The 14723-nt window shown below is 38.5% G+C and overlaps 1 protein-coding gene across 1 annotated transcript in view; it reads right to left on the bottom strand.

Annotated features, from left to right (window-relative positions):
- CEP295 (centrosomal protein 295) overlaps positions 1–14723 on the bottom strand; it is a 43448-nt gene that overhangs the window by 26867 nt on the left and 1858 nt on the right. The window contains 8 exon segments of the mRNA XM_053969793.1: positions 1015–1239; positions 2119–2310; positions 4098–4281; positions 5374–5514; positions 6407–6520; positions 11256–11349; positions 12128–12252; positions 14037–14237. Coding sequence (XP_053825768.1) covers positions 1015–1239; positions 2119–2310; positions 4098–4281; positions 5374–5514; positions 6407–6520; positions 11256–11349; positions 12128–12252; positions 14037–14237 — 1276 coding nt within the window.

Genomic DNA, 14723 nt, shown 5'->3' with positions numbered 1-14723 from the left:
GGGACTGAAAATTACTTCTAATATTACTTGGGAGGCCGAGAGCAAGATCATCCTGAAGAATCAAAAGCCACACATTAACCTCTTGGAACAAAGAGGGTCTAAAACTGGCAGTATTGAGAAAATTATCTCACATTTGGCTACTGCACAAAAAGCAAGTCTCAATCCTGTACTGTTAGCTTCAAATAGCAGCACATTTTCCCCAAGGCATGGTTTCACTCATGCTGCACTCTCCAATCCCCAGGCATTATGTTGGCATAGCCATGTACATGATGGAACTAAATCACTTTATCTTGTTTAAAAAAGCAAGCACCCTATGAAAACAAATTACCCAAAAGCAAAAAACCCAAAATCACATGCCACAACTTGATCACTTGAAAAATTCAGAAAACCCACTCAACATACCAGATCACCAATTCAGCATTAGCCTAACCAGAAGGGCACCAAGGACAGACATGGGAAGGAGCCCAAGATGATTTGGCTATCAAACAAATTGCAGTGTCTGATTGCTATAAATTCCAATTTTATGAAAAGGTTTTTTGGAATGGTGCCTAAAAGCAGAAAAAAAACTCCACTTATTAGCTTATGCTTGTATTGGGCATTTATAGCTGTGAATCTCCAAAGAAAGTGGCTTTTCACAGGTACAGAAATTCAATGCTGACTCCTGCACTGAGAATTCTATCCCTGGAGGCAAACATCTATTAAGTACAGCAATACCAAGCATGACAACAATTTGAGTGAGATTTGAAAGACAGAAAGGTATTTTGGACATCTGTTCTCTTCAAGATCTTAATGGACAAGTGGGAAATAATAGCAAAAACCTCTCTTATCTGTGGTTTCAACAAATCCACAATGTGTTGTGGGCACAGATAGGAAACTGTACTTTCATTCAACGTGACAAAACATTTAAGACTGGAAGTTCATTAAACAGTTTTGTCACAGTCACTGTCACAGTTCCTGCAGTACAAGTCTTTTGCTCCTATACAACAAACTTTGATGCAAGCACGTACTGTGTACCTTTGGCTTCAGACACTGTATTTTTCTGCTGCTCCTTGTTAAGTTCTAAATCACATAATGGTCTCTTTTCACTAATAATTGTGCCTGATTCAATAGTTTCAAATTCACTTTGACTCTCTTTCTCACTTTTTGATGTCCACTCCTCTTTTTGGCTTCTAATTTTGTTCAACAATTTCTTTAAGGCAAGTTTTGACCGAGGTTGGCAAGTTTTTCCTTCTTCATGCCCTAGAAAGAATAGATACTGTTAACAGTTTTGGGTAATGAATATCTTCATATCATAAAAAAACCCTCTCTTTTATTTTTACTGCTTACAGAGTTGGACAAATAGCTTAGCTGTATTTTTAAAATCTTAGCAAAATTTTCTCTTACCTGCAAAAGAAAAGCAGTAACTTGTCTCTGCAAGCTATAAAAGAAGGACTAAGCTGGATGCAGTGTTTTATAGTCAAACTGTAGCAGAAATATGCAGTACTATCCCCACACCTGCCCTCTGCTTTCTATCAGCACTGGTAGCACAATGCACCACAGACCAAACACCAGACTGTGCCACCCAAGGGATGCAGAAGTGCTTGGCCAAGCAGCAAAGCTCACAGAGACATTTCTGGCTCACATCATATGACCCTGGACATGACACAAGCAAACAGGACACACTCATGCATCCATTCCAGCCTACTCACAATATGCAGCAGCTCAACCACAAACCTGAACATAAAAGACATACAATAAGCAGACTATAAAGCTTCAGCTTTGAAATACCTCAAAATCTTAAGTTCACACATCAGCATCAGTCCATAATTTGTACTAAGTATACTGTAATAATTATGGCTACTAACAGTGTAGTTCTTACAATTAAAAATTATTCTCAGCATATTAATAAACTGAAGCACATCAGAAAAAGAAGTCATATTTTCATTTTTAAATTCATAATCATTAGGGTATTAGCCTCTATGCTAAACATAAACCAAATTATACTGAATTACTTTATGCACATTAAGAAGTTTTACTACTTAAGGCATTTTACTTATTACTAAAATTTATTTGATATACTAATCTTTTCTAATATAAAATGAAAAGGTTTAATTTAAATATGCAGTTTAGAAACTTTACTTTCTGGTTCATTAGGGACCTCCTCTTCTATCATATGTCCTGATTCTTGTTGAGTATTACAAGGAAGCTCTGGTTTAGTGTCACAAGCAGATTCATGCTCCAAAGAGATATCAAGATCATTATCTTGAGCTCTGTCAGAAGGGGCTGGCAAAGGTTGTGGCTCAAACTGCAGAATCAGGTCTCCTTTCATGTCTAATTAAAAGAACACAATGAAATAAAATGACCATTTGGAATACAAATCCAACAACATTGCAAGATGACACTCACACACAAATCCCCAGAGTTAATCCAGTTTTTTTTCCCACCAAAATACAAGATTCAAAGCTGTTTAGATCAATAGCCATCTATTCATACAGAACATCCACAGCAGTTTCCACTAGAATATGCTATGTTTTTCAAAATAGAAGTTGATGTGATGAAAGGCTTAGCTTTACACCAAAAGCAGCTCACAAGAAAAATTACACATGATCCCAATAACTTAATCAGGGAAAAGACACACCCCAACCTGGCTGTTCACAAGGCTGCCACAGGAGAGTGATCGCACAGCCCAGGTGTGAAATCCCAGCAGACTGCACAGCAGGAATGCCCCTATGGTCACCTTGCTGACTGAGGGGGTTACTGCCTACAAGGGATGTGGGACACAGGGGTAGATCACCTTGAAATTATATCCTTGTTACATATACTTAGGGGAAGAACCCAAGGCAGGGAAAAGAAAGGATCAAATTAGTCAGGGGCAGAACAACTATGAGATAAAAGTGTAAAAATAATGAGATAAAATGAGACAGTCAGTCCACTGGTCTGGCCATGCACTGTACCTGACAGTCTGTTCTGTTTGCTCACTAAATTCCACTTGTAGCTGCTTTTCTGCATGAGGCACACTGTGTTTTCTATGCATGTGTGTACACAGATATAAAGGGCCAGTAACTGGAACAGGGACCAGAAGTCACAGGTTCACCTGTGTCTAGAGCATTGCTAACTGCAGAGGCCATAATGAGTGCATTTAGGTGGGTATGAGTAACAGCATGCAGTGGCTAGCAAATCACAAGCTAGACTAGCTAACAAGAATGGTAAGAGGCTTAGGAGTTACACATCAGGCAGCTCTAAGACTGGGCTGGGTATTGTAGAGGCCAGGGGAACCCACAAGCTGTCTAGGAAAGGGATCAAGAGATCCAAGCATTCAAGCCAGCTACAGAGGAGAGGAAGGGATCCTAAGAAACCTGCTTACACATGTGTGTGCATCTCCAAGACTACAAGAGGATTCAGGGTCAGCTACTGGGTAGACTGAGTATATAAGTTCAGTTCCCACAGGAATCCATAGCATGTGCATGTCTGTGCATATGCTCACATGCCCAGCTGTGTCTGTGCAGTAACAACTGGAGTAGAGCAGCAGATCTTGGGGGTTCACAGGCCCAGCAGCCAGCAATTGGGAAGACTAAAGATCAAGGGCCAGCTGCCAGGTAAGAGCAAGTGTCTAAAGCTATCCACCAAGTGATCCATAGCATATATTTGAGCATGTGTGCATTTGAGTAAATACATGAGTATGAGAGGTAATTCTAAGGCTCCAGGACCCAGCATGAATCACTGAACACTAGACTGGGTGTCTAAAACCTGAGGAGGATCTGCAGTGTGGCAGAGAGACCTAGGATACAGGGGACAACTCCTGGATAGACTGAGTGTCTAAGATCAGCTACTGAAGGGATCCATACCATATTACAGACATATATCCCACAAAAGGCCTTCATGATAATCAGCCAGAGCAGTAAACAGAAGGCGGCCATTTGTGCTGCTTGTACTTATGCGAGTGCTGTTTTTCCTGCTGGCCTGCATGGCCAGCTGTATGGATGTGCCCTGGAAGGCTGTGTGCATGCCAACTATGAATACACACACAGCCTCCCTACCGGCTGCACAGGGAGGAGGAAGCTGCAGCAGCCTCTCCTTTACTGGGTGCCAGATTCAGCAACCTCCAACAAAAAACTTACTCCTGTCTTCACTGCACATTTCTTCAAACGCAGACTCCAGTTCTCTCTGCCATTCTTCTTTTATTTCCATGCGTTTGTATGGTGGCACTGAAAGCTGAGGTGGCATCTGTGCGACAACCCGTCTCCTGCGCATCCGATCCTCAGCATGCATTTGCTCCAGTTCTTCCAGAAGTCTTTCCCTGTCCTTCAAGAATAAAGAAGGGATAACAAACCTTCAGTGCCCACATTCAGACAGCCACGTATCAAGACTCATACAAAATGCTTCCATTTGGTTACCATGATGTTTGGCTAATGTTCAAAGTTAATCTTATTCTAGGGAGAAAGTGCTTCCTCGGGAGAAAGCCATATCAGCCCTTTAGACACAGGAGTCATCAATACTACCTAGAAGATCTGATGTTAAATAAAGGATCAGACTCTACACCTGCAGGCCAACTTTCCTCAAGATAATTAGACTTCCTGTTTTATAAGGTAAACGAGTATTTCTTTTGCCAAGTGACTTTTGCTAGTATTTAATTCAGCAGTTGCTACTTTTCAAGATGCAAACTAAATACTTTTTGGCACATCGAGTATATGTGAGAGCTATTTAAAAAAAAAAAAGAAGTTTGTTGGGATATTTTCTGTTAATTTCAGGAGCATCAGTAATATTTCCAGAAATCCCCATTTTAGTTTGGTTACTCATTCAGGGCCAATCATATTCCAGCTGATAAAACACAAGCTTTTCTTTTTCTAGACAACAAAAATACATGTGAAGCTATCAGACCACAAAATTTTTTTGAGTGTAGATCTCAGTACAAAGACTTTTCTTAGTAGTTCAATTTTTATTTCTTAAAGGAAACTATTTCAACATTTCCACACTTGCACACTAACAGAATATCAGTCTTTGAGTAAAAACTTAGAAAAGTTTTCAAAAAATAAAAAAACTTCTTACCTTCTTAGCAATGTTTTTTCCACTGAAGTACCAACTGCAACTACAGCTAATGTGGAAAAGCAGAACTCATTACCCATTGAAGTTTTGCTTGACTATTATCTATTGGTTAATAGTTGGTCAAACATTCAGATAACAAAAATTAAGAGGATGTTCTTTCATTCTCACTTCTTCTAGATGCTAAAACAAGCAAACAGATTTTGACATTTTTTTTTCAAAGACATTCTGCAAACTTTATTTAGTCCAACAATTTCCCTCCTGTAAATGTAATTCCTTTATTAATCACCTACCTACAACTTACTGAACAGTGGCCATTCTGACATTAAAAACAGGCATAACTGCTTTGCCTACCTTGGCCAATTGGATCTTCTTCAAGGCGTGACTTCCTCTAATATGTGCCTTTTCAAGCTGCTTTCTTCTTTCCCTCTCTGTCTCCCTGTGTAGTTCCTCCAAACGTCTCCCTTCTTCTTCAGCAGCTAAATGAGCATCTGGCTGGCAGACAATCAATAGTTTAGTCCACAAAGTTCTTTGATAGTTTAAAGCATATGTAACAATAGATAAATTAATAATTCTGCAGCAATAGCACTTAAATGACGTACAATGCCATATGAACATCCTTGAATGTTTATGTTGCAAGCAGGACCAAAATCACTTTTTACCTTTGGAAAAAATTCATTACTACATATTTTGTGAATTTAGGTGACAAAGTGTTCCAGTTTCAAGCTGTACGAGTGTACGAGGGACACTCGTTTATATAATTTATTTGTTATCACAGAGTGGTTACTTTTCCTACAATACATAGTAAAATGAATGATATGGTCAACATTACAGATTGAATACTTCTGTCCTCATGCTTTTGTTTTAATCAAGGGGGAAAATGTCCCTGAAATATCTTCAATCTCATTTGGGAAACCAGAAACAATCTGCAACTTTCAAAGAAGAAAAATCTTACTAACATAAAAATATACTTAGGAATAAAAAAAAGTCATTCCAAATAAGCAAGGCAAATACAAGACATGTCTGGGAGTACATTGCTAAAAAGAGGGGAAGACAGAAAACCAGGGCAACTGCACCTATCAATTCAGCATAAGCCACAAGTCTTCCAGTTTTGGTGTTTGAACATTATACCAGTCTTGTGATCTCACCTTCCAATAACAGCCTGTTCACAAGGGACTGCTAGGTGTGATCCCCTAAGTGATTGAGCACGTAACAGGCTTTAGAAGCCTGCCCATCTGAGATTCTCTTCAGTAAGTAGTGTAAGCTTCTTTATACAAGTCATCTTTAAACAGGCTGTAGAAAATCCACCAGCTGATATCCAGACAATGTATGCAATGTAAAGAAACATGTATGTAACACTGTAGCACAAACACTTGGACTTAATCACCTGCCCTCCATCCACTTCTCTGTCCACCAAAGCTTCAGCAATATGGTAACGAGTAACAGAAAAGTTGTCAGCACCACAGGGCTTCATGGCAAGGATCTTTTTCACTTCAAAACTCTAGGAAGAAAAGTACAACCACAGCTGTATCACAGAACAGTAGCTCCACCAAAGCAACTAAACAGAAATGATCTGTATAGCTAAATTATTATTAAAAGACACCAAATTCTGTCCTGAAAAATAGTGTTTAAAACCTTATATACATGTAATAGTTAATAAACCACATCAGCACACGGCAGATCTAGAGGGTTTTTATAACAGAGAGCATCTAACAGTCTTAGGCAAACCCCTGCACAGAAATTGATGCTCATCAGTGTCATGTTTCAAAAGCACTAATTTAAAAGCACTTGAGTTTAATGCATTAATACAAATCCCACTTACAACAGCTGTCACATTCATCTCAGAGCAGGGCAACCACAGACCGACAAAATAATTACACCCAACAGCAAAGCAACACTTGTTAAGTACAGAGTTGCTTTAGGAAACTCAGAGCCATTATGTCCAATTCATTAGTTGACCAGAGAAAAGAGCGTTTTCTGTAACTTCACTGAAAAGTGTCTATTCATAGAATGCTAAGTTGCTGTGGTTTTTCAGAAGTTTTGGGTACACTAACACATTTCAACTCTTTTCTGGAAATTTGAACAATAAGGCATCAGACCCTCCCTCTTCTTTGGCATAGCCGCATGTTCTCAGAAGCAAAGTAGCCAGGTTAGGTTACTCAATATCCTGTAGGACATGTCTTTGTACTTAACATCTCCTCCATTAATTTTCTCTCAGTTTCCTCTTCCCTCAACCTCCTCCTAAAAATGTGTTCTTATCCACATTAATTAAACTGGAAAGATTCATAGCTTGAGTGCTCTAAAACTAACATGACCATAAAGAAATGCACACACACAAAGAGCAGCATCAAATCTCAGGAATATCTTAAAATTATCTCTGCATAAGAAGAGGCATACAAAATTTCAGTAATGACTATCACTATTTCATGAAGACTGTAGAAAGTAAAGTCTTTAAATGAAAATCAAAGAATCATACAATAATTTATATTGGAAAAAATCTTCATCAAGTCCAGCCATGAACTCAGCACTGCCAAGTCCACCACCAAATCATGTTCCTGAGTGCCACAACTCACATCTTTTAGGTATCTCCAGGAATGGCGACTCCACCACTTCCCCAAGCCACCTGTTCCATCACTTGACAAGACAGCGAAGAATTTTTTCCTAATATCCAGTCTAAACTTCCCCTGGTGCAATTTGAGGCTATTTCCTCTTGTCCTATCACTTGTTACCTGGGTGAAGAGACCCACCCTTGCCTAGTTACAATCTCCTTTCAGGCAGTTGTAGAGAGTGACAAGGTTCCCCCTGAGCCTCCTTTTCTCCAGGCTAAACACCCCCAGCTGCCTCAGCCACTCCTCTTCAGCTTTGTGCTCCAGACCCTTCCCAGTTCTGTTGCCCTTCTCTGGACACGCTTCAGCCCCTCAATGTCTTTCTTGTCCTAAGGGACCCAAAACCAGTAAAATTACTTTTAGTCTTACCAACAGAACATCAGTAACTGATTTTATGGTCCTTAAACAATATTTTTGCATGTTATCGTAGTAGGTAAAAAAAATAAACTGCTAAATTTCTTAATCAATAAAAATCATAGTAACAGATCAACACTTGCATATATTAATTATAGCTATGAGAACAGACAAGTCCCAGGCCTAAACCTCATTAGCCAGATTACCTATACTGGGTTACTTTCAGAATGTACAATTAGACACCTCTTCTGAATTATTTAAAATATTTAAAATTAAGAAACCAATAACAAAGAATTATTAATTACATGTAATCAATCAAACCTCCAGAATTTTATTCAAAAGCTGCGAAGATGTGAGAATTATGTTGGAGGCTGCAATTTTTCAATCAGTGTCAAAAGCAATTTAGGCTGAAAAAAATACCATTCTTCCATCATGGTTTTATAACTCCTCCCTCTTTTTTTTTCCTTCCTTCAAAAAGCAAATAATTCTATACTAAAATCTGGCAAAACTGGAGCAGCAAAGTATCATGAAATGGGACAAAAAACCCAACAAAACCCTCATGACCCCAACTCTACAAATGCTATGAATACTCAAGCAGAGTATAGTAATACTTTTCAGGTTTTGTTTCCATTCCATAGAAATCTAATAGATCATGTAAGAAAAAGTAGGTTTCCAAGAACTCTGCAACATTTTCCAATAAGATGGTGTTTACAGTTTAACTTCAATTAAGCAACTTTTCATTTCGTCTAACTAAATACAGCCTCAACTTCTAAAATCCATAATTCTGAGAACCAAAATGGGTTATGACATTAGAGTAAAAATACTTCTTTTCTAACTGGATAAAATCACAATAATAGGAGTATCTTTAGAGACTGTTTCTTATATTCTAAGTAATCATGCCATGAACAACAATGCCCTAGCTCCTTTTTATGAAATTACAGTCAATTGTTATTGCAACAGAGCATCAGATTATGATTATAGTTGCATTTAATAAGCTCCTTATGCAAACATTCAAAAAAAACCAAGAAGACTTACTCAGATGACCATGTAATTTGCTGTAATTCACAAGATTTAAAGTTAAACAATTTAGATTCAGTGCCTTTTGAGTAACACATTTGCAAGACAAAGCCTTAGATTTACCTTCACCCAACTGACAGTCAATATCTTTTGTTTTCTCTCTTTTGAAGCAGAAACAGGAATAAAAATCTCTCAATCTTTCAATTACTTAACATTTTCCCCCATTAAGTACATGGTCATGAAGTACACGGCACCCAGTAACTCTTTGAAGAAAATAACTTTATTCTTAGCCCTGTGCCCTCCCAGCCATAGGTCTACAACAAAAGGATTAAAATCTATACAGACATGAAAACTAGAAAAAAGGCTTAAAGTCAGCTAGTCTTTAAATGGAACAAATTGACATGCTGTGCTATACGGAAACAGAGCAATCTCTTTTCCTCAACAAAAACTCAACATGTCTGCAAAATTATTGATTCAATCTGCCATTATCACAACATGAACATTGTAACAGAAACAAACCCCACATACTGTAGAAAATCCAGATATTTGCAAACTCCGCTAAAATGACTGGAAAGGAACAATACTTAAACAGAGCACTGACCCAGACATATCATCCAACAAAACTGTATATGCAATTCTGGTTTCACCAGAACCTGAAGAAACCTGGAAATAAAGCCGTCTTGCTTCCCCTGGTGACAAAATACTAAAGAATGAGGAGAAAATTCTGATTTTATAAAATGGAAAGGAGTATGCATTACTGATGTTGCTAGATAAAAGTATTAAATAAAAGTATGACATATTGTGTCATTTTAGTTGTTATGGAGATCAACTGCAGTGACTATCTATGGGGAAGGGTTAAATCAAATGTGACGTAAGACCCATTCTAAACTGCGAAAGTTACTAAAAGCAAAGCCACAGCATCTCATGCTTTTCTCAACAATGCCAAACTGAGCAACAGAAGCACCTGAAACCCAGGAAATAGTCGAAGTTTGGACTGATACTGACTTCACCTGCTCTACCCCAGACACACTGGGAACACACCCTGTGGCACAACATAGAGGGCAGCAGCAGCGTGAAAGGGTGTGTGAATTTACCTGAACTGTACCAGACAGGACCTTATTCCAGATGTACTAAATTTCAATACAGCTTATATTTCACCAGAAATAACCCCAAACTCTACCACTCCCTTACAACACTTGTTTTCATCTTCACTCATATCCAGCTTACACAACATGAAAACCCTTGGGCAGCCAACGAAAAGATCTAGAGAGAAACTTGTTCTAATGAAAGGTACTCCTTCTAATCATTCTTAAAACTGGGAGGGTCAAACCTTACTCAGTTTTTCCAGATACAACACCAAACTCCTATCATCCTGCACTCTAACCTGTACATAATGTGCTGGGATGTAGCTGGAAAAAGTTTTGAAAGCTTCACTGGCTCTGAGAGGGGCTAGTATACCTCAACCCTTTCTTTTATTGTCAGTAGTTTGGATATCCCTGAACCCAAAGGTGTAAAATGGCACACCACCACATGAGGCAACTTAAACTCTGCATTCATGAAGTTCTATTAGTTAACTCCAAAGTAAAAATGCATGTAATATTCTTTCTGCAGTACAGATCTGCAATCCTACAGCAAATCCTACATGTATGCACCAGCTCTATGAAATCAAAGCAGCATGAATGGGGTACAAAGCCACACCTCAAAAGGCTGCAGCCTCCCCAGTAGACTTGGGTGATGTTTTCCAATCAAAATTAAAGAGCTTCCCCTTTATTTAGGACTCCCTACAAATAAACAAAATTGAAGGGAGGAAAAAAACCCAACAAAACCGCCCCACAGCTAAAACCACAGAATTGCCTTTATTTCAGAACTAAACAAAATGCTGCAAACTACATCAGTATGACAGCAGGCTGAGGAGGCATGTGATGTACTTGCTGAGAGATCATTGTAAAGGCTCATATCACTGAGGCTACTAAATGAAAATGAGATATGATGAAAGTTTAAAAAGACACATTAACTACAAAAATAAAGAGTTTGATTACAAGAAATAAAATTCACATACAACAAGAGATCAGTAATGTACCCAAGCTTAGTAGCAAGAAATCCACTAACATCTAATGAATCCATTCTCTTGGCTTTTGCTGAACCACTCTCTTTATATATGCAAATACCAACTCTGGATGTCCTGTTGCAAGGAGTCAGACCAATAAATATATATGGTACCCCTGAAATTGTGATCACTGTTGTATAATGGATACATACCTCAAAAGGACGTGGTGGAGGAGGTGGCAGGCTTGCAACTTTGGCTGCTCTTTGTCTTTCCACTTCCAGAGCACGTTTACGTGCATCTGCTCGTCTTGGGGGAGAAAGACAAAACAAGCCACAAAAGAGAAGAGAGATGGAAAATTATTCAAGCAACAGTGACAGAACAGTGCGAAATAAAAGGTAAAACTAAAATCAGATTCCTAAGTACCTGGACTGAATGGTCAGGCCATAGGGATGGGGAAGCATATTAAAAAGATAACAGAACTTGGGCTGGAAGGCAGCATTAAAAATTACCTTCTTCAAGTTATGCAAAAACATTAATATATACAAGCATCCCAAAGCCAAGGCAAAAGTTCTGCTTTTGACCTAAGTTTCCAGAAAGCATTGCACACTTCAACCTACTTTAACTGCTTGAGTGTAGATATAGTTAACTATTTAATTTACAGGTCTTAGCTCAACCCAAGCACAACTACGCCCAAGAGGACACATGGCATTTTCCATGCCAGCTCAAGTTTGTTCCAATCTGCTTAATAAAAAACAACCTAAGAAGAAAGACCATGACAAATACATTAGGTCCTTTTTCCAGGTGGTTAACTCTCCATGAGGAACTGCCCTGACAACATTTCATTTCATACATCACTGAACTCCTGGAGAGTCTGTAAGGCCAGCTTGAATACCTGACATTCTTGTCTTGGTTTTAAAGCTACAGTTTTTATCAAAAGGCACAAGCTTTGTCCATGAGCATTAATTCTATAATCCATAAAATTTCAAGATTGAAAAATTCCAAGCAAGAAGCATCAATATTTTTGCCTTTCACCTTGTGACACTGTAAAGTTCATTCTTAATAAAATGAAATAACTATTGCATACCTGGCTTGCTCACGAAGTAATTTTTCCTTTTGGTGCTTCTGCTCTATCAGAGCTTTTCTATGTCTTGTCTCTGCTCGTTGTTTCCTTTCCTCTGCTTGCTTTGCCAGAGCTTCTAAGTCAGGTTCCTTAAAATTAAAATATTGTAATCACTTAATACAGAATTCTACTCACATCTCATACTATCAGTATGATATTTCAAATTACATACTGCTGATAAGAAGCACAAGCTCAAAACTACCTTCTACTCTATTAAGGTAAAAATACTTTAATAACTTTTCCTTCTCTGTGATCTTTATTTTCTTCTTCTCCGTCAACAACAGCAGCAAACTTGCGACATCCCTCGGCCAATGTAACCAAATATTGATGTAGAAATCCTAGCTTCTTCTATATCAGTTTGATGAAAAGGATAATTAAACATAGTTATTTAAGCACCCTGTAGCAAATGCAAACTAAACTGTGTAGAAGAAGCATGTTACTACCCTTCAGTCATCAACAGAAACATTTATTATTAGTTTTCTGTTCCTGTAACACGGATTCCACAGTTTTGTGCTAACTCAGCCATCCTAGCATTGGAAGGGACTTTATAAAGAAGTTGATTTAAAGACATTGATACATGGAAAAGCATAATGCTAATTTACTTGGGTTTAAATATTCTGACTAATTCAAGAAGTAAGCTACTTTGCAAAATCCATGTAAGAAATCTATGGCTGATTTCTGTAAACCTGATTCAGAGTCAAACCTATAGAAAAATTCTACCCAGAAATCTTAATGATCTCTCAAGCAGAGCCTACACAAGTTACAGGATTTTAAAGTTAAATCAGTTTATAGGTGCATAATTAAAATGTGACACCCATTTGCAGTCAAGACAAAGGTCTCTGAAGCCCTTATCAAGGTTTTCCATGTCACTGGAGCACTGAAGGGAAAAAAAATGTTAAGTGTATTTTCTTGACCATAGAAAAGATCCATGGTGGAGAAATTTACTGTATTACTGGCATAGTTGAGATACTGAGTCTTTATGTACAATTTAGTCAAGTACAAACGTACATGATCATACAAGCTAATACAAAGTAACTTTAAAGTCTGCCCAGCAAAAGCCTTCACAGATAGGCCCAAAGACTATCATGCGGGAAGATACCTGCAAAAAAATACACAACCACTTCTAAGAAGTTTCCATTCTTAAAAAGTTGTCCATTTAGGTATCAGGACTTCAAAATCTGCAATGTCAAAGGAAAAACCAAACAAACAGCAATTTTGGTATTTCTAAAACACCAGCATTGTCTCTGACAATATATGCTGGTATTGGCTGGGATAGAAATTATTTTCTTCACAGTGGCTGGCATGAGGCTGCGTTTTGGATTTGTGCTGAACACAGGGTTGTGTTCATATACAGAAACGTTTTTGTTATTGCTGAGCAGGGCTCACACAGGGCCAAGTCCTTTTCTGCTCTTTGTGCTGCCACACTGGTGAGAGAGTGGGGGGTACATGGGAGACTGGGAAGGGGCACAGCCAGAACAGGTGATCCCAGCTGACCAAAGAGATACTCCAGACCATCTGACACCATGCTCAGTACATAAAGTGTGAGGACAAAGGAGGAAGAGGAAGATGTTTGGAGTGATGGTGTTTGTCTTCCCCAAGTAACCATTACACATGATGGGTCCCTGCTGTCCTGGAGATGGCTGAACACCTGCCTGCCCATGGGAAGATGAGAACGAATTCTTCATTTTGCCCTGCTCTGTGTGTAGCTTGCGCTTTCCCTACTGAACTGTCTATATCTCAACCTGAGTTTTCTGGCTTTTAGCCTTCTGATTCTCTCCCTAATCCCACTGGTAAGGGAGTGAGCAAGCAGCTGCCGGGTGCTTGGCTGCTGGCTGGGGTGAAACCATGACACAATAATATTAAGCTCACTTACATTTTTCTTGGCCTGTCGGTGACCCTCCCCAATCGCTCTTAAGCTTGATAGATACAGTTCTTCCAGGACTTTCATCTTCTCATCCTGTGCCTTCTGCCATTCAGCTCTCAGTGCCTCCTCTAACTGATGCAGTTGTTCTTCTCTCCTCTGCTTTACCTTCTGCCTTATCTGGTAGGAGATATACTTCTGCTGCTCCCTGACCTGTAGAAATAGCATTTATGTTTATAAGCAATTCAAGATAAGCATACTTTTTGTAGCAAGACTTTCCACAACACTGTTTACCCTACTTCCATCTTTCCATCTCATCTACTATTCCTTTCACAGTCTAGCCAGAAAATACTTTCAAGTTGCTCCTACCTTTTTCCAAAATTAATATATAAAATAATAAATTTAATCTCAATTAAACACTTTGGTTAAAGTCCAAAAAATTACATACAAGTGACAAACTACAAACACTGCTTGGAATATCCTTCCCTCCAAAAATATAACACAATAATCTATAAAAGGCTTTTATTACAATTCAAGATTTAAAAAAAATCAACAGCTATACCGAAAACTTAGTAAACATAGTTTATTATTTTCCACTCTGTATTTTAGGCTTTTATTTTTTTTTTGACAGAAAGGGTTGTCAAGCACTGGAACAAGCTGCCCAGGGAAGCAGTTGAGACACCACCTCTTTAAAAGTTC

Source organism: Vidua macroura, chromosome 2 (genome assembly GCF_024509145.1).
Source record: "Vidua macroura isolate BioBank_ID:100142 chromosome 2, ASM2450914v1, whole genome shotgun sequence".
NCBI classification, from domain to species: domain Eukaryota; kingdom Metazoa; phylum Chordata; class Aves; order Passeriformes; family Viduidae; genus Vidua; species Vidua macroura.
The sequence above is the reverse complement of the archived record's forward strand: the minus strand, read 5'-3'. Positions and strand labels throughout refer to the sequence as shown.